Consider the following 22,061-nt stretch of genomic DNA (forward strand, 5'->3'; position numbering starts at 1 on the left):
AGGGTGGATTAGTCGCACTATCGAACCCAATTACCCTTATGGCTTTTGTCCTAGGGTTTCCAACTCCAACAAAGCTCTCCAAAATCAAACAAGAGAAATAATCCATGCATGCATAAATGAGCTCCCAAAATGTCCTTTTATAATAACCCAAGGAACTTTCCAGAAAGCCTTTTCAAATTCCCACCTTTAATATTTCAATCAGCTGAACAATAAAGTGACTTTTAATAATTCTTTTATTTTTTCACATTAGTCACTTTAAATTTCAAAATAAAATATCATCTTGAAAGACCCATTTAATTTAATAATAAAATATTAGTTGCTCACTATTAATAAACTAAAGTTATTTTGAGCAACTAAATATTAAATTACCAAATTAATTTGATTGTTCAAAAGGGGGACATGACAAGAACATATAAGAGGATGAGAAGTATAGCCCAAGGAGCGAGAAATCATTTTATACAGCATGAATTGAATATTGCTATTGTTCATCGCGGATATCGTGCGGGACATAAATGACCCTTTCAGTTACCTCTTTGAATTTATTTGTGTTTCGTTTCAAGTGGTCTCTAAACATGAAAATAGTGATAAATGCATTGCTCAAGTTCAACACAGCAGCAATTAGTCACACAATTATTTCCACCTATAATCTGCCTTTCTTACTGTGCTTTCTTACCAGATAAGTTGGAAGAATGTGCAGATTATGATGCTTTGATATGACCACCACAATGGGAAACATTCAATAACAAACTATAAGAATGGTAAATCCCTGAGCTGATTATTAAATAATCTTGTAGTACTTTAGGCAATTTGAGTATTTGGAAATTAATTCCCTACCAATTCTTGGGATCACTATCACTAATGCACTCATGAGATTTGCTAAAACTGCACATTAATGTTATGTAAGTATTAGCTTTTAAGACAGTCATTATTAGTTAAAATAGTTAATTTTGTCATAAAATGAGAAATTTGTCACATGCAAATTTATATTACAAAAATATACCCTTTTAGGTGGGGAAGGGAAGGGAAGGACATTTCAATCAAGAGATTGATATTGACGATTTTAGATAACTTTATATGAAACCGAGGGTCTTTGGGGGCAAATGATTCCTCTCTTCAACTCATGCCTAGCATTCTAGCTGCCCAACCAACACTGTACTTAAACTTGGAACAGCTGCAATACTTTTTAGGCCATGCAAAATGTAGTAGCAAACTAAAAATGAGAATGGGTAGCAAGTGTCTACTTATACTTGCCTTCTTCCTTGGCATGCTTGAATTCCTCCCTTTGGCTGAGTATTAGTTGAAAGAAACTAGGGAAGGAATAGGTGAACAAACTTCCTTTTCATCATTCCACTGCTAGAATAGATAGTTGAGGCCCTAGTATAGGCTGGACTTGAATCCACTTATTCCTAATTAGGAATCTTTTTTCCTATTATAGTGCAAAGCTAGGTACAGCTCAAAAAAATTTACGACAACACAACTTGACAATACTCAAGAAGCATGCTCTGCTAGTGGACTATTAGCCATACTGCTTAGATAGCAGGATGGATTCCACCAGTAGCATGCAGGATTGGGAACCAACAACATGCAAGCAGTGGATGCCCCATATTTCTCTAGAGACTTGGATGGATTCCACCAACAGCATGCTAGCGATGGATGTCCAATGTATGCTAGAAAGTTGGATGGTTTTTCGCCAGTGACATGTGGGCCTTAAGACCAGCAGCATGCAGGCGATGGACTGCCCTATTTACTTAACTGCCTGATGAACTATAGGGAAGTCATTTCTAATGAAGAATAGCTAGGTAATAGTTGGACCAACATCTTTAGTATAGCTTTGGAATATCCTGATGTGAGAAATGGCATTTTAACTTATCAAAGGTAGGTAATACCTTGGATGAGTGGTCACTGGGAAGTTGACCCTATGCATCGTAGGCTGGTCTAAATGTCTATTCTCTCACCATGGGCCACAGAATCTGCTTGGAAGTGTGGATAGGGATTAAATCCACTTTGGTTATGATCACATTGTACCCCAATCTGAACCATGGCAAGATAAGGACAAGGAATCTACATTACCTTTGCAGAACACTTATAGTCTGCTTCAGGTATTATCAGCAGTTAATCCTCCATTGGTCATTACATCATAATCTGATTGTATTATTGTGGATGACAGGTAGTTTGCATGAATAGTGAAATATTATAATGCTGGAGATTACTTTGCATTGCTGTCTCTATATGTCCATTTACTCATCTGTTATCATGATTGTAATGGAATGATGTTTTAAAAAAAAATTGTGCAAATTCTGGGTTTTATTGGTGTTGTTGTAAATTTTAATAGTTTTCTCCTAGAATCAAAGTGAAGAGGGAATTAAGAAACCACATTAAGATAGCAGACATTTTCTTTCTTTTCCAGAAATATTGTTTGATGACATATCAAATTAAGTAAATCATCTCTTGACGGGATGCCTAGGAATAGGACATTGTATATTGCTATTTTCAAGGAGTTGTGTAAAGTTGGGTAAATGTCATGCTCTCCTGTGGTGGGATCTCTGTAAAAAAATTAGTTCGGTTGGTGTTCTAAATCCTTATTCTGGGGCAAAGATTTAGGAGTTGTATATGTCATAATAAGGAGCGTGTAGGATTCTGTTCAGGTTGCTAAAGTCTTGATGCGTGCTAAGCCTATCCAATGACTACCGTATCATTACTACAATCTCAGAGACTTCAAGTTGGTTAGGACAGTGATACATTCTTAGTAATTAGGTGTCCCAATGAAATTTGAATGCTTCATTCAATAGGGCTTACATAATTTCCATTTTCACAAAAGAAAACGCCTCTTTTACAAATTTTAGGTGACCTAAAGGGTGTCATATTTTCAAGTATCTAAGAAATCTCCCACCCAATGACCAACAAGAATCTGAGACAAGAGTCATCTCAATTTTTTTTGCCTCCCAAGACAAGGTTAATGAATAAGATGTATCATAACCATTTTAATGTGTTTTTTTGTGCAGGTACTAAAGAGGTACTGGAGTGTATTGTTGGGATGGTAAAATCATGCAGTTGTCACAAGGGTTAATGGATTCCAGACATGGGGTAAAAATATTGGGGTATAAATGATTTCTTTTGCATCAGCTAATTCTTAAAAACTGCTTGAAAATTGATGTAGATTAATGAGTGGATAAACTTGAATATATAAGGTGTTATTTCAAGTGCTATTACTGTTGTTTTTATGCCTTCTCCAAGCTCTGATACTATCAATTTGTCCTTTTACAGAATTTTTTTCGTGAGATAATGTTTTTGAATACAAAAGATGCACTCTGGCTGTTGGGATGTTAATCATGATAGTGATGATTGAAGTATGTGGAGATATTTTATTCCCATCTGCCTCCTCATTTCTGGTTGTTTTTGAAAAATTCTCCTCTATTTTTCATTAAGTCCTCAATTAATAGGCGAGTGCGTATCCATCCCTGTAAGTGGGAGCCACTGGAGATGGGCCATCATGATTCTATCAAGCCGGTGCATGTTTTTTATTTGATTGCAACCAAGTTGAAAATGCTATCAGGTATGTCGTGGCTCAGCATATTCTAATGGCTTGCCCTTGCATTCTGGAGTATACTACTATTTTGTTGATTTTTCTGTCAAATACAATGGATATTCTACATGATGTTGATCTGGTTTCTCTTTTGGCTTATCAGTATGTTCAGAATTATCTACTTCCAAGGAAAAGTTCAATCAAGCTATGGCAGAATATGCTTTAAGTGATGGATCTAGGCTTATTGGAGGCATATTCCCCGGTAGTCAGCTAGCTTTTTGTCCAAGTACGAGATGCATCTATAATGCTATGCAGGAAGGTCTCCACATCAATTGTTCTAAAGTTTTCATGACAACAATTCACACACATGGCACAACATTGAGGGAAATGATGAACTACAAAATTAAGCCTTGTTCAAGCCTATGTGACTTTTGCTGCATTGTACTCCCAAAGACATCTCAACTGAGAAAGCTACCAAGCCTGTCACAGGTCAGAAGATTTCCTATCCCACAGCTTCTAATGTTCATGTTGCAGTTGTGGCTACTGCTATAGTCCCTGCTTCTTTTGCATCTCATTTGGCTCATTTGGCTATGGAGGATGGCCGTAATTCTAGTGGCAATCCTTAGCCAACTAGTCTTTAGTATTTTGTCTTTAATGTATTTTGGGCCAGTGATATGAAAGACATACCTCTGAATATGGCAGATTTTTAGTTATTTTGATATGGTGAAATGTACATGGGTTAGTGTTCTGCTAGGCATGCCCATGAATATGGCCTTTTCCTAAAGTATTTTTCTTATAATATAATAGAATCTATAGGTGATATACTAACTTTAATCAATAAAAAAAAGATTCTTGGAAAAGTTATCTTTAAGTAAACTAAATTAACATATCCATGACATTCGTTTTCTTTTCATTTTAAATGACTAGAAGATTTCTATATACTAAAATAAGGTCCAAGTGTAGTACATAAGTTATACCAGGGAGAAGTGTTTGAAAAAATAATTATAAAGGAAATTTATAAGCAGTAAAAGAGAAGAATTCAAAAGAAGTGATAGAAGTACGTACCCTTTTCCAGGACCTAGTCCATGAGTAACCCCTTGCTTTCCACAAGCGACTTCCATCTAAAGGTTTAACAGAAACAGCTTTAGTTAGTACAGGATACATATTTTATTCAGGCAAAAACAGTTATGAAAAGCAACTTCCTGGAGAATGTAGAATCCAGTAAAATGGGAACCCAACTGCACTTCCAGGTTCAGCAAGCATGGAAAAAGTGATGTCACATGCTGATGCAACATTTGCTGGGGATGATCCATATCTATAGAAAACATGATACCAATAAATAAAGTATGTGAAGAGTGAAGACAATACTAGCATATAAGTTAAAAATAAAACTTGATTGGCTAACAGAAGAGAGCTATCTGTAAAAAAATAACAATATTTTTACTCTAATTCAAGAGCTTACTTTGCACCAATGTCAAGAAGTGATTCACATTTGCTTGCTGTTCTGTTCCAAACGGTCACATCACATCTGAAAAGACCATTGGCAATATTTAATTTTGGTGAATGATATTACAACATTAATGGCATGCCAAGTGAACAATAGAATTGGACAGAAAGAATATAATTTAAACAAATGACATGCTAAAACAGATGTTGACATACCCAATATTAGCGGCGGGAGATATACATAATAGTCATTAAGCCGATTGCCACCAAGAGGTATTTATCTTTGGGGCTGGTTTAATTAAGGGATGTATCCCTTCATGTATATGGTCGCCTCCATATTGAAGAAGGCCGACTCTATGTATATCGTTCCTCTTGTGAAGAGGGGCGACTCTTGATGAGAAGACTCCACTCGCAAATAAATTATGATCGAAGACTTCATTCAAGTATGGAAGAGGTATATACACACATCTAGCAGATCGAAGTACATTCATCAATAAGCAGATCGAATTCCTCACCAGGGTAAATTCTGTGCATTGTGTTGAATCTTTATCTATCTAATCTGATCCTAAACTACAACATTGTTGACATACCCAATATTAGTGGCGGGAGATATACATAATAGTCATTAAGCCGATCGCCACCAAGAGGTATTTATCTTTGGGGCCGGCTTAATTAAGGGATGTATCCCTTCATGTGTATGGTCACCTCCATATTGAAGAAGGCCGACTCTATGTATATTGTTCCTCTTGTGAAGAGGGGCGACTCTTGATGAGAAGACTCCACTCGCATATAAATGAAGATCGAAGACTTCATTCAAGTATGGAAGAGGTATATACACACATCTAGCAGATCGAAGTACATTCATCAATAAGCAGATCGAATTCCTCACCAGGGTAAATTCTGTGCATTGTGTTGAATCTTTATCTATCTAATCTGATCCCAAACTACAACATGGTATCAGAGCAGGCACAATCAAAGGGATTGAAGAATATTCTATGCAAATCCTGTGCCTATTATTGTTATTGATGTGTGGGTCCGATACTTTTGATAATTTCTCCTTAGTGGGAGCCTCAGATTTATTTGCGTGATTGCAGTGAAAGCAGATGGCAGAGATGATAAACATTTGCAGATATTATCATACGTATCAAATCAATCACGTAATAAGGGGAGAGATATTACAGCAGATGGCATTAATGATAATGGTGGTTTTCATTATGGCGGCTTTATCTATTTTATGCAGCAATTATATTATGCAGAAATATTCTTTGAAGAGCATCCAATAGACATCACAACATTAGAGCAGTTGCGATTTAATTCTTATGATTATATTCTTCAATACAATCGATTATATCGAAGAGATATTGAAGGCAGTACTAAAGATTACACTCAGCGGCTATGTAAGTAAATAAGATGCAATGATTATTTGAAGTCTTTATGATAAATGGCATCAACTATAAATATAGTAGCGATCATCATGCCAGCAGTATGGAGTCTATTACAATGGCAGCGATCTAGAGACTCAAGTGTGACGTGTTTAAATGTACAGCAATTCATTAATATGTAGGGATGAAAGAAAATATGTGAAATGACTTTGATTCAAGACAAAAGATTTTATTTAGCATGGATTATGGTAAGGAACTGCATACAGCGACGATCAAGCTACAAAAGAATTTGAACCATGGGTTGAGTCGACTTCCTCAAAGACAGCGACAGTATCAAGGTATCGAGACAGATATTTCCTTTTACAACATAAGGTAAAACGAAACATTCATGAATGATGAAGAAGGGAATTAATGAGCGGAGCCTGCATTCATTTGCAAATATTGTTATCGTGAAAGGAGTTGATATCAGGCATATCAATCGGCATGTATTCATTATAAGGAGAACATAAACAGCGATCATTGTTGCCATGACTAATTTGATTAATAAGTTACATAATCGGTAAAAGATCACGAGACAAGTCAGCGACTGAAGGTTTGATTCAGATTGATGCATAATGAATATCTGACGTTAGCACATAGAAAATGACTCAGCATCGAGTAGATTTGTTTGCATCGAAAATGACACCTAATTTAGAGTGTCGGATGTACGAAGCTCGTTATCCAGAAGTGGACATGGGGGTAATGATTCAGTGAATGGAAACGTATTCATCGGGCACATTTGGTGCAAGGCATCTCTGTTGTGATAATTATTTAGTCCGCCAAAGGTTATATTGGCTGTAGTCGGGTGAATGAATATTTTGATGCGGGCTATACTGTCATTGGTGCAATAAAATAGTAGTTCTGAACTTCTGAGGATATCGGTTATATTTGATTGTAGTCGCATATATTGCCAGTCATGTGTATCTCTGTGGAAGAAGTAGACAAGCGGTGTGGGGCGCCGACGAAGACTTAACATTTGCCAGAGATGAAATTATTGGTGAGAAAGCAGAAATGACTTATCACATCTAGCGATTATAGTTCATGCTTTCCATGACAGGAATTGCTGTTGAAGATAAACGTATAGCAAGCACAACAATATTCAAGAATATTAAGATTGCAGACAAGGGAGTCGTATGTGACAGAGTTATCACAGAAATAGACAAACAGTGAGCTTGTATCTGGATGTGACTGCAATTTGTGGGTTCTTTCTTTGCATTGGCCAAAGCATGTCCAGTATATTGCCTGGTTCGAGTGTGCAAATAATTTGCAGTGACTCTTCCTTCATATCGAATTAGAGATTCAGAGGGAGCTTGAGTGACAGATCGAGCGTGCCAAGTCCTTTGCAGAGGATCAGCAAGCTTGTGAAGCAGTGTGGCTTCGAACGCTCCTTGTTTGGTCAAACATTGGAGCCACTATAATTTATTGTATCAAAGGTGTGAGAATGTTGCCCTTGTTGAGAGGGAGTTTCTGCTGAGAGGGAGTCTCAGAATTTCAGATGATCTTATTATGTGATAAAATGCATTCTTCCATGTGAGAGAGAAGTTAGAGGTATCAGCCCTTGTAATGCATTTCTCTTTGAGAGAGACTTGAGGTGTAAGCCCTTATCTCCACCCTCTGATATGGTTCATGGTGGATGTCATGTGTGTGACGCCATGACAACACCACGTGGGAGAGTCTGTGGCAATTTTCCTATACTAGTGTGTTTACCCTCTGGATGAGCCATGGTGAATATCATTGTGAGGTGACGATCTCTGTCATGTCCCCTCCTTGATCGTTATATATATCTTAAATGAAGTAATTATTATTATCAATTAATATAATAATAACAACGAATTACTATTTGAATTTTTATTGAATGTGTTATTTAATTAATATCTAATAATATTCTGGAAATATTCAAATAAAAATAAATTAATATTCTATTATAAATTATAAATCATAATTTATTCTTAACCATAAACAAGTGCAACGTCCCTATCTAGATACTAGAACTCTAGAACCAAACAACTAAAGGAAAACTCCTTTATATATAATATAAGGCATCAAGGAATTCATACAAAGACATAAGAAGAAAAAAACAATTACGATAGTCTCATTGAAAATGACTCTATGGTTAATAAAGATTATTATTAAATCAAATATAAATAAACTGCTGTTGTCAGAGATTGTTCCCTCACAACAGACAATGATAATCAGCTTTAGTGTTTATTGGCAGTGATAATAAACTACTCATTGTTATTTATATGACAAAATTGAATTGTTATGCTTTAGAGAGGTGCGATTAGTAAAAGATTCAATATCGATTATCAGCAAAACAAGGAGATAGAAGGGATTACGGGATATATCTAGCCCTGGTCAATACTAATACAATACAGATAAATACGTAAAGATTATTCAAGTTTCGTTGGAGACCAACCTTGACGTAAAAGAGATTAGTACATCAATGACTCATAAATGTTAGAAGGTTACCAGCAGCGGACTATTATTACGGTTCGGGAAGACAATGATTAATGAAAACTAATCGGTAATAATTAGATTGCTAACCGATTATATGATTAAATGTTCGATTAGCATAAAGTAAAGAAGGCAATTATGAATAATTGTGGTATGTCTTTTGAAACATAGCCAATCATTCTAATTGTAAGATATAAAATGGGATATTCATCAATAAGGAAAAAAGTGGGGGGAAGGCAGCGGTAGTTTGAAAAGGGAAAAGGAGGGAGAGTTTTAGGGAAGATACGGAGGAGAAGAAAATGAGACGCTGCAGACAGACAGGTAAGAGGTCTGCGAACATGTATTAGAGTAGGTAATAATAATTAATTTGTAAATAAGGAATATAGGAATGGATTAACACATACATATTAATGAATATAAAGGATAAATAGGCAATGATAGTTTGTATAAATATATCAATGGATATAGGGAGGGATTAATGTATAAACAAATATAGATGTATTAAAATAGGCAATGACATGTAGTATATATATTGATGAATATAGGAATAATTTAGTAGAGTTAAATAGGAACTTACTGTAGGCATATGTAAGGAAGGGTGCTTAAATGTTAAGGAATGTTTATGTACATAAATAGCGAATACAAATCAGGATAGTAGAAATGCATGTTAAGAAATACATATGGGTAATGGTAATGAACATTTTATAAGTATATAATACATGTGAAGTCAGGACTATGTACATATGGTTATGGAATAGGGAAATAGTAATAAGGAAGCAAAAATGTAACGTAAATGTATTCACATGATGGAGGCTATAGGGAGGAAACTCCCTTAGTCTAAGGAGGGGTTATGATAATCCCTAGGGCAGTATATACTGAACATTGATATGCATATGTATGGCTTGGTTGATTAAACTCAACCAAGAAGAAACGGATTTGGCCGGTCCCCTCTGAGGACTTGGATGATGGAGGCATCACCCAAGGCAAGGAATAGACAAGGGTCTTCCTTGGATGGCTTGGATGTAAGAGGTTACACCCAAGATGGGATTCGAACTCATCTTCGATTTCTTGGAGGGCTTGGGACCAAGGTGGGTTCCAAGAAGGCGAGCTTCACGGCCGCCTAAGGACATACTTTCATATGGCATTCGTATCTTTTTATTAGATGAAAATTATGATTATGTTAATTAAGTATTAAAGATAGATTGCAAGTTAAAAATGGTTTATATATATATATATATATATATATATATATTTATATGTTGTATTCTAACAATCTGTTTTGCAGGATAGGGATCGCTAACTAGTAGGGACATTACAATCTCACAATGATGAACACTTGTGCATCTTACCATCATTGTGAGGTGACGATCTCACAATAATGGTTGATATCTCATGAGGTGATATCTATGGATATGCCATAATGGTGGATATCACGTGAGGTGATATCTATGGATAAGCCATAATGGTGGATATTACGTGAGGAGATATCTATATATAAGCCATAATGGTGGATATCACGTGAGGTGATATCTATGGATAAGCTGTAATGGTTGATGTCACGGTGAAGTGATATCTATTCTTACACCATCCATGGGAGAAGCCATGATGGTTGATATTACGGTGAGGTGATATCTTTCCTTCCTTTCCACATATGGGAGTAGCCATTGTGGTCAAATATCACGATGAGGTGATATGCTATCACGATGAGATGATAAGCTTCTTTCATACACATGAGTGTAGTCATTGTGTTAGTCATCACGATGAGGTGATGTGACTTGTAGGTATCTGAGAAGATATCTCCCTAGTTAAAGAGGGAGTGTTGACATACCCAATATTAGCAGCGGGAGATATACATAATAGTCATTAAGCAGATCGCCACCAAGAGGTATTTATCTTTGGGGCCGGTTTAATTAAGGGATGTATCCCTTCATGTGTATGGTCACCTCCATATTGAAGAAGGTTGACTCTATGTATATTGTTCCTCTTGTGAAGAGGGGCGACTCTTGATGAGAAGACTCCACTCGCATATAAATGAAGATCGAAGACTTCATTCAAGTATGGAAGAGGTATATGCACACATCTAGCAGATCGAAGTACATTCATCAATAAGCAGATCGAATTCCTCACCAAGGTAAATTCTGTGCATTGTGTTGAATCTTTATCTATCTAATCTGATCCTAAACTACAACATTGTTGACATACCCAATATTAGTGGCGGGAGATATACATAATAGTCATTAAGCCGATCGCCACCAAGAGGTATTTATCTTTGGGGCCGGCTTAATTATGGGATGTATCCCTTCATGTGTATGGTCGCCTCCATATTAAAGAAGGTCAACTCTATGTATACCATTCCACTTGTGAAGAGGGGCGACTCTTGATGAGAAGACTCCACTCGCATATAAATGAAGATCAAAGACTTCATTCAAGTATGGAAGAGGTATATACACACATCTAGTAGATCGAAGTACATTCATCAAGAAGCAGATTGAATTCCTCACCAAGGTAAATTATGTGCATTGTGTTGAATCTTTATCTATCTAATCTGATCCTAAACTACAACATGGTATCAGAGCAGGCACGATCAAAGGGATTGAAGAATATTCTATGCAAATCATGTGCCTATTATTGTTATTGATGTGTGGGTTCGATACATTTGATAATTTCTCCTTAGTGCGAGCCTCAGATTTATTTGCATGATTGCATTGAAAGCAGATGGCAGAGATGATAAACATTTGCAGATATTATCATACGTATCGAATCAATCACGTAACAAGGGGAGAGATATTACAGCAGATGGCATTAATGATAATAGTGGTTTTCATTATGGCGGCTTTATCTATTTTATGCAGCAATTATATTATGCAGAAAATATTCTTTGAAGAGCATCCAATAAGGTGATTAAAAAAAAAAGAAAAACATCCAGGAAAGCAAACAAAATCCTCAAGGGTCCCTGTTCCAAGACATAATGGAGCCAACAAAAATGCCATCAATCATGGTGGGAGTACCAATGCAGAGTCTGATAAGATCAAAAAGAAAGGAGGGACTTAACCTATTATAAAAAAATAGTCAGACATTGTATCCCGAATGCAATTTTACCATATTCCAAAGTTGTGTTCAAGTTTGAAGATATTTTTGTAAAGCCTCTAATATTATTTTAATTGGTAAAGACTGGGTCCTGAATAGCTAATATTCTATACCATTATACTGTTAGTATGCTAAAGATAATCAGGCCCTCACCAAATGCCTTGTTGATCTCTTAAAACAATTAAGTGTTTTTCAACAAGTGTGATTTGATGATAAATGTTAAATAAAACTAAAATCATGATTGTCAATATTAAAGAAGTGAACTTGCCCTACAATTTGCTTCAATGGTCAACCTTTATGTACAGTTCACTCTTACAAATATTTAGGCATTGATTTCAATCATAAATTAAACTGGAATCTCATTCGTAAAAAGGGATTTCAACAGTTGGAAAATCTACTATGGTTTCAAAAACCATGCAGAGATGTTCAACTTTGGTATTGGGGCTAAAATAAAGTTGTCTCTAGTCATGTAACATTTGTGATCCACCGTGGTTGTGTGATTTGGGGTAAAGAATATTTCATGATATTTAGGAAAAGAAAATAAAATCGAAAAGCAATTCATTATTTAAGACTTCACGATTAAAAAGAATAGATCTTACCCTATCCTCATGGAAGCCAATATTTCACCAATTGAATAGAATCCTTAAAATGAACTGTATCATATAAATACAACCTACTGAAGCTAGATCAAGATAGATTCTACATCATTGCTCAAAATTGTGTCTATAAGAATTTTCAAAGCTCTAATACCATGTGAGAATTTTCAAAGCTCAACCCAGGATCTAGAGGCTAAAGAATAGCACAAAAGCAAGAGAGACAAAGATAGACAAGAACAAATTGTATTCTCATCAAGATGCAAAATTCCCAACTGGATTAACAATTGGATTATTTACAATGTAAATGAACCTTCTTATAAAGGCAAGGCTATGAGAGCACACAATCATGACATGTGGCCCAATGAGATACAAGGGTAGGTAAGAAAAATAATAGATAATTCCACTAAAAGTGGAATTTCTCCTACAACCATCTTCTCTAGATGCACACTTTCCTAAGTGTCTCATATGCACGCTACAATGAATGCATTATCTTAAGTCACCTTAAGTAAAGTGTAATTATGAGACATAATTTACACCAACAACCCCCTTTTAAGTGCAACTTAGGGGAATGTGGACTCAAACTAACAATGCAAGATGGGTCCTGGCTACAAGGCCATGTTAGGTACCGATGTACAAATGCAATGCAATGTCTTGCAAATAGAGAAAGAGAGAAAAACCCAATGGGAAACCCCCCCCCCCCTCCCCAAAAGAGAGATGAAAACACACAATGCTTTTAATGAGAAGAACAAAATCTCATGTGAGGAAAAAGTTCCCCCATAAGAGAGAAGAAGAGGAAAGACCATGAAGCCCCCCCTCAATGTAGAATCTCTTGAAAAGACGGTCCAAGAAGTCGACCAACATTCCTCCCCATTAGGAAGAAATAGAGGAAATGTTGCACTAAGAATGTCAAAGTGTGACAAAACCAGGTACCGTTGTCAATGAAGAACGATCGATGAATCACTCACTGCAACATGATGAAGATCAGGCATGGAGACAACCTGCTTGAGCATCGACTAGATACTTGTCAATGGCAAATTGGTACAATCTAAGTCTCACTGGAGCCATGTACAAATTGGTACAATCTAAGTCTCAATTGGACCCATGCACCAAGTCTCACAAGATATTTCCTAATCTACTGAGTACAAGAGGATTATATCCAATAAGTCATCAATGACAAAGTACAAAGAAGTGTGGCACTTTATATTAGTGCATTACAACATAGCTCATGCGATGACAAAGTACAAAGAGGTGTGGCACTTTATATTAGTGCATTACAACATAGCTCATGCAAGAGAATACAACATGACATAGTGCAAATCTAGAAACATGAAGATGATGCCACCAATAAGATGCCTTGTAGAAGACTGTAGATGAAGATGCCTCCGATTGGTATGTCGCCAAAAAAAATGTAAGAGCGACTGCCCCCCCGCGGCTATCGGTTGGAGAACGCTACAAGACAAGCATGAAAAGTGGGCAAAAATATGTGTTCCCAATTTTGCTTATTTAATGACAATTTGTTTTTCAAAAAACTTATTAAAGCTTAAGAAAAACATTTATTAAAAAACCATGATTAAAAAACTTTATTAAACATAATAAAGAAAATTGATTTTTTTATTTTTTGAAAAAAAACTTATTAAAAACACACTTTTTATTTTTATTTCAAAAAAACTTTTTTAAATATAATAAAGAAAAAAAAAAAAAATTTAAACATTAAAGTTTTTATTAAAAAACTTAATAAAAATCCAGTTAAAAAAACATTTAGAAAAGGGTTCACTCCGCAACGTGACGGTAAAGTCACGAGCCCCGGAATGGGGAGGTCAATGGTTCGAGTCTCTTGCAAGCCTTCGCGCTAGTGGTGGACGATGGGTGACAGGTTGTACTCCCCGCACGAGCTCATGGGCATTGCTGCCAAGTGCCATGACTTAGCCCAGTTGTAGGCCAGCGGTGTGATTTGGAGGTCATTGATGCGGAGCGATAAGGAGTTGTTGTGGAGTGATAAGGAGCTGGCTGTGGAGCGATAAGGAGTTGGTTATGGAGAGATAAGGAGAGGGAGATATAAGGTGTTTGGAGAGATAAGGAGGGAGGCATAAGGAGTCTTGTGGAGAGATAAGGAGATATGGAGAGATAAGGAGCGGGAGATATAAGGAGTATTGTGGAGAGATAAGGAGAAGGGAGATATAAGGAGTATTATGGATATGAAGGACCGATATGCTGCATGAGACCCCACTGGTTCATAGCTCCAGTCAAAAGCGACTATATTGTAGGGGCGAGACCCCATATTGTCTTAAGTTAGTGGAATGCTGCAAAGCAGCTGAAATTGTAATACCTATTACCGATCAAAAAAAAAAAACATTTAGAAACAACGTTTTTAAATTTTCAAAATAATAAAAAGTTTTTATTTTTCAAAAACAATAGAAAATTAATTAATAAACCTGCATGGCAAGCATGCAAAGCATGCCACGGTAGTCTTGCAGTATCTACCATGGCAAGTCTGCAACGCTTGCCATGGCAGGCTCTGCAGTGCCCGCCCGCAGGGTACCAAATGTATTTTTTTAAAATTTTATTAACAAAAAACACAAAAAAGATAAAATTGGCCCCCTTTTTAATAATTCAAATTTTTTTTTAAATTTTTATATTTTTTGAAAACTTGAAAAAACAGAAAAAAAAAAAAAAAAATTAAATCAAATTAAATCAAATTTGTGCCCAAGTCCATATGGTGACTAGGGAGGGGGATTTTTTCACTTGGGATGATGAGCTCCAACTTGGACAAATGGATAGGCGAACTTAGGGTTTTTGGGCCTTCTAAGCGCAATGGCGATGTCGAATTTTGCCAAAAATGCTCCAAAATTGCAGATTGTTCCCAGGTCAAGTAACCACCCTCCACCTTCAAACGGCTATAGATTTGGCCTTTGGTGTGGGATTTGGATGAAATAAAAGGTGATTCTGATTTTCTCGAACCTCCTCAATCCAATGGTAACTTCAGATTTGACCCAACAAGCTCCAATATTAACCTGCAATAGAAATATCCAAAACACAAAACCTCAAATTGCATCAAAATTCTCTCAAGAGACTATCCATGGCACCCTATAAGCTTTGGTACCATGTAAGAATTTTCAAAGCTCTAATACCATGTGAGAATTTGCCAATAACAATCCAAGATCTAGAGGCCAATATATAGCACAAAGGCAAGAGAGACAAAGATAGACAAGAACAAACTGTATTCTCATAAAGATGCGAAATGCCCAACTAGATTAACAATTGGATTACATACAATGTAAATGAGCTTTCTTATAAAGGCAAGGCTATGAGAGCACACAATCATGACATGTGGCCCAATGGGATACAAGGGTAGGTAGGGGTAGGTAAGAGAAATAATAGATAATTCCACCAAAGGTAGAATTTCTCCTACAACCATCTTCCCTAGATGCACACTTCCTAAGTGTCTCATATGCAAACTACAATGAATGCATTATCCTAAGTTAAGTAAAGTGTAATTATGAGACATAATTTACACCAACAGTGCCTAGCCCATTGAATCTAAAAGAGATTGGAAAAAGATTAATAAATGGCTAAAGTTAAGTGGTATCCACAATTAAATAATTTTGTTGGATGAGGAAAACCTAAGGTTTAAAATTGAAAACAAAGTCTTTACAAACTTTTGAATTGATAAAAAAATCAAAAGATTGCACAAATCTTTGTTACCATAAAGTCATCATCAATCCCAAACTTCAGCATTGCTCTATTCTTCTAATGTGGTAAGCTTCAAAAGTAAAATAATGATTGCAAAAACAAGGGCTATCTAACATGAGCCACAAGAAAAGTGGTATACAGATACTCCTAGAGAAACACCTTGGTCAAGATAAATTTATAAATTGTGATTTAAAAGAAGAGAAGATGAATCCCTTTCTTGAACTAACTTGGATTTTTATGGTGATATCAAGCATGGTTATGTAAATACTTGCAATCATGCCCTAGTTCATGAAATCTTAAATCAAGAAAAGCAAACAAAACTTGGAGATTTTTTTCTTAAACTAAATACCTATTTTAAACAAATTAAACACATCACCTTGATTAACCAAATATGATATAAGAGGATATTTTAAGGCTCTATGGGGTTGTAATTAGATTACTCCTAGGAGTATCCACCCTAGCCCCTTTAGCCTTGGGCATTCCCCCATGTGCAATCTCAAATCCTTATCAAAACCTTTTGTAGTGATAGACAATAGTATCCTTGGTTTTTTTATCCAATGCTTACTCCATGCATCTAATGAAATTGACCTCCTTTCAAAGTCTCTATAGTTGTAGAAAATTGAACTCTTGACCTACTAAAAGATGAGGCAAAGAAGAAGCAAGCAAACAATTAAGGGCTTCTATAGAATGCATAGCAATCAAAGACCATTGTGATAGGGTGCATTACTATATTGCAAGGAAACGGAAATCTAGCTAAGAATACAAAAAGAACAAATCTGAGTCTCAAAAAGGTGTAGGTCTAACCAAGCAATTAATCTACTTATCAATGCTAATTGCAATGACAAATGTTGGTGTGCAATTCTATTGGTCCTTTTGTAATGATGCCTAATTTATAGCGCATATGTTAGTAACTCTTTTGTAGATAGTTGTAGAATAATGTGTGGTATTTTTTATATTGTAAAAAATATATGTACATATGTTTGCACAAAAGAGAGCATATACCACTTGTAGATAACATGCCACCCAAAAATAGCCCTTTTGTAATGTGTGGTATTTTTAATATTGTAAAAAATATATGTACATATGTTTGCACAAAAGAGCATATACCACTTGTAGATAACATGCCACCCAAAAATAGGATTAAAACAATGCATGCAACCCACATAACTTTGGTCAACATGCCTATGTCATGTCCCTTTTTCAAAACTAAAAGAATTAATTAAGAATCCATAGCCCTTGTTTTCCTTCTCGTGGGCTAAGAGATAAAATAAGGAAAATAATAATATTATTTTAAGTTGGGCCCACTTAATTTATTTTCAAAAGGGCAACGTAAATATTATATTTAACAAGTGTTTTTAAACACTTAATTCAATATCTTCCTCAAATGTAGTCAAAGGAACTACTTTTCTCTTCTTTCTATAGATCAAAAGCAAACCCTCAATGAACTACCTCTTCCTCAATCCAACTATTAAATCATTTCTATTTTCCCAACAACTCTTTCAATTTTTGTCGTATTAACATATTGCTTCTCTCCCTTTTTTGTTAAATTCTAGATTTTTGCCATGATTTTGTTGGTCATCGTATAGTAACTTGAATTATTTTATGTCCTTGAAGAGCTAATTTAACTCATCAAATCGGCCATTAACCATCTAGATATAGTTATGTGTAGAAATGTGTAGCAAGATCTTCTTTCCCACCCCAAGATATTTAGGCAACTTTTGTTTGTCCAAAGGAGGTGGACCTAATTTTGTTTGCTCTTAAATAAAGAAATTTGTTTGGTAGTGATTCAAGCACTCCCAGCTATGTCTTGGTAACACTTTTCGAAAGCAAACTTCCCTCATCCTAAGGATGCTTAAGAGATTTTGGCTCTACAAATCCTTGTAGTGAAAACAAATTATACTTCCCTTAGTTGGAAGGGACAAGATCCTAAGCACCCCCATCATCTTTATTTGGCTCTCTATTACACCACTTATTGTGAAGTGTCTCACTTCTTGTACTCCCAAGGGTAGTTGTTGCCACTTACACTTTTGATTGTTGGGACACAAAAAAACCATTATTACCAACTTCCTTATAACTACTCTTTGTTTCTTTTTGAAAGTATATCAAGGTACCTCCATCAAATTCATTCTTGTTTTGCATTGTTTTCTTATTCATGCAAATATTGCATCTACAAGCAAAAGAAGAGCCAAGAATTGGGCATGCTAGCCACTCAACAATCAATATAATTGCTCCACTCCAATTCATCCCCAACGACATTAGGTGTAGCACATGTATCACAACCCTTATGATGAATATGATCTCTTATACAAAGCATCTACAAGAAACTAATGTCTTCAATAAATTGGCTCTTTAATGATTTTTTCTCTAGCTTCAAATGATTTTCTTAATAATATATTTTGAACCAACCCTCAATACTCCATCTTCACCAATGAAATCATGGTCAACAAACATATAGACATATAGATATTAGCATTAACCAGCAACATAACTTACAAGAAAGGATATTAGTTGGCATCAATTCATATCAAGTGTATTCTCTAGGATGGACAACAATATAAGAAAAATACCAAAAGAGCTCCATTGACAACAATTCAATAGTAAATATAGCATCTAGCAATAGGCTATCAGTTGGACAACATGTTTGACGTCTGTATGTATTGACGGCTAAGTTTTGGCATAGAAATATTTTAACACATTGCAAATAATCTATTGAACACATAACACCAAAACATTAAAAAACCAAAATATATTTCATTTATTCTTTATCCAAGTCTAAAGAACATGACAAATACAAAGAAGCAAAAAATATTGGATTATGACATGAATGGCATATAGATTCTTATAATGTACCATTCACAGGCATGATCAATTGGTAGAGACCCTTAGCTTATTATAATTCACAGAGGCTAATTGGAGTGTGGTAAGGGAATAATTCATTAATTAAAAAAAGTTGTCTAAAGTCACTCATTTTACAAGCAACTTATGTTTAAATAATTATTTATTAATAGTAGACAGTTTATTTTAATAAGTGACTTTTTGGGGGGCACAAATGTAAAGTTGAATTAAAAAGAAATATTAAAAGTCACTCTGAAAATGAAATAATAAAATATTTTAATAACGTCCACAAGGCTGAAACAACCTATGGAACCCAAGAATAGCACACACACCCAAAAATAGGGCACCAAAGTTTTAAACAATTTTTAAGCTCCTCTTTAGATCACAGATTATATATGAAAAGAAAACTAAAATACTAAAAGAGAGTATAGAAAGGAGAGGTTGCAAAAAGAAAATTCATTCTTGGCATTTTATTTTCAAAACTCCAGCTTTGGAGATTGCGCAATTATTCATCACCCTAGGATGAAAACACTACAGCAAGGATTGGTTTCAAGCATGGCAACCCTCCTAGCCAATTTGTGATGAATTCAACCAAGATTCACAAGTGTGCTAAATGTGTTGTCCTCATTTTTGGATTCTCAATAATGTGACAGCCCCTACAAATTTTTGCCTAAAAAGTGTCATTTTTGTCTCCAAGGCACGTTTTAGGAGGTACAAAACTCACATTTGATAGTGTCAAATCATTGGGGGGTGTCCTTGCCATCATTGTCCAAGTTTTGGTGAGTTTTGGTCTTCCTTTTCCTAGCTTTCTGTGCAATTTCGGGTTTCAAAACAGTCACTGCATGTTGAAGATTTTACTTTGTGGCACACTTCCCGAGGCAAAATTTTGCCTAATCCTTGGACTGGCTTAATCCTCAGTCCATCCTCGAACTGCGTTTCGAATTTCATCGTATTCTAGGTTCGTTTACTATGCCTTTCTTTCAATTTCGAGTTTTAAAATCCCGACTGCAGGTGGAGAATTTTCTTCAAACTGTAAGTTTTAATGATGTCCACTGTTTTGGTCTTTGTAGGGAAATTTTTAGCTTATTACATGTGCATTTTTATTAAAAGATGAATACTTATAATTTGTTTTAAATTTCTCCCTTATTGTTTTTATTATTTGTATTGTTTTTTGGCTTTTTTAGTTAAAATAGGTTTTTTTGGTCAAGTTACAAGTAAACTTGTAGTTCTCTCCAAAAACCCCTACTTTAATAGTTTTTACATGTAATAGGGATTTTAAACCTCTATTACATGTGTGCAAGTTATAACTTGTTGTAGGGGTTTTATTTCCCCTTTACAAGTGCATAAAACTTGCATCTCTCCAAAAATCCCGATTTTGCCTTGTAAGTGAAAAAGTGACAATTTAAAACTTGCACTTTGTCTCCAAAAACCCGATTTTGCTCATAAAGTGCATTTTTGACATTTTAAACTTGCTCTTTGGCCAAAAAATCCCGATTTTGCCCAATATGTTGAAAAAGTGAAATTTTAAACTTGTTATCTCTTCTAAAAAACCCGATTTTCATTGTTTCAATGCATTTCGAACTTGTTATTGGTTCCAAAACACCCAAATTGCAAGGAAAAACGTTTTTTTTTAGGATTTTAGGCAGATTTTTGTGGAGATTTTTTAGGAGATAGAAGGCGTTTTGGATTCCTCCCTATTTTTATGCATTTTGAAACTCTTCTCATGCCATTTGGTGGATTTGTTTGCTGGTTGGAAGGCGTTTTAACAGCAAAAAACGTTTTTTAAAATGCCAAGTTTTACTTCTTCAAATGCCACGAATAATACCTCTCCTAAGTCGTTTTGGCTTCTTTCATCTAGACGTGGAGATTGGAGCTTTGTTTGATTCATTTTTCATGCATTTGCTGCCACGTTTTTCAGTTTTGGGCATTTTTTGCAAAAACATGGCTAGGGTTTGGCATCTTTGATTATCTCTATTTATTGGATTGTCTTCTTCATTTCAAGATTGATTAATCATCTTGTTGAAGAGGCATTTTCAGATTGGAGCAAGGTAAGATTTATTTTCTTCTTGTTTCTTTTTTCTTGTTTTCTTGTTTTTCCTTTCTAGTTGTAAATTTGTAAATATGTTGGTTCTTCCCAAAAAAAAATCAGTATTTGTGAGAGAGATTTTCCCCTTTGTAAAGCAATTTTAGAATTGCATTGTTCTTCCCCATTTTCCCTCTTTACTTGTATTCGGGATTTTAAATCCCGATTACAAGTTGGATGAAAATAATTGATCTTCCCTTACGGATAAAAGATTTAACCATCTTTTGTTTAAATTCCAAGTTTCAAAGATGAAAAATACCCATTCTTTCAATTTCGGGTTTTTAGAACTGGATTACATGTTGAAAGTTCTTCCCATTTTCTTGAAGATGACCTTCCCAAAATCTTTTCATATTCATGTCCATCATCCGTACATACCATTTTATCCACTCATTTTACACCTTCATTCATTTTCCCCATTTAAAGTCTACCTGCGGTCAGCCATCCAGAACCTGAAATTGGTCCAAAATGCACTCAAAATACACTTGAAAATGAGTTCTAAAGGTCCAATTACAAGTGCAAACTTGTAGTTACCCATTACACATATGAAGTTGCATGTTTGTTCCCCGCAATTGTAAGTTAATGCTCTTGTTTTCCCCACACATGTAATGCAACTTACAAAACCTGAAATTCACTTGTGAGCCCATTTTCGCATCAATTTATCTCTTCCCTTGTCAGTCCGGTTTGCACACACGATCTACCAGATCAATGGATTAAGGCATGGGCCTTATTTTGCAAGCAAATTTCAAGAATGGAGGACGATATAAAGAAGAGATACAACAACAATTCATGGTTGAGAGCATAAAATGTTTTCAAGATAAAGATGGTCATAACATGAAAAGAGGAAGGCAGTTCTTTCCATCCTGAAAATCCAGTACTACCCCAAGCAAGAAGACAAGGATGCAAGTTCCCGTTTCGGTTCAAGATGT

The 22,061-nt window shown here is 35.4% G+C and overlaps 1 protein-coding gene across 2 annotated transcripts in view; it reads right to left on the reverse strand.

The window, feature by feature from the left end:
• The window catches only part of LOC131038541 (glyoxylate/succinic semialdehyde reductase 2, chloroplastic), a 136,060-nt gene that overhangs the window by 83,643 nt on the left and 30,356 nt on the right, over nt 1-22,061 (reverse strand). For both annotated transcript variants that reach the window (XM_057971005.2, XM_057971004.2), the window contains exons 3-5: nt 4,986-5,051; nt 4,763-4,838; nt 4,589-4,644 (exon numbers count right to left, since the gene is read on the reverse strand). In XM_057971005.2, the coding sequence (XP_057826988.1) occupies nt 4,589-4,644; nt 4,763-4,838; nt 4,986-5,051 (198 nt within the window). The remainder of the gene's footprint in view (nt 1-4,588; nt 4,645-4,762; nt 4,839-4,985; nt 5,052-22,061) is intronic.

The sequence above is a fragment of the Cryptomeria japonica genome, chromosome 10 (assembly GCF_030272615.1).
Source record: "Cryptomeria japonica chromosome 10, Sugi_1.0, whole genome shotgun sequence".
NCBI classification, from domain to species: domain Eukaryota; kingdom Viridiplantae; phylum Streptophyta; class Pinopsida; order Cupressales; family Cupressaceae; genus Cryptomeria; species Cryptomeria japonica.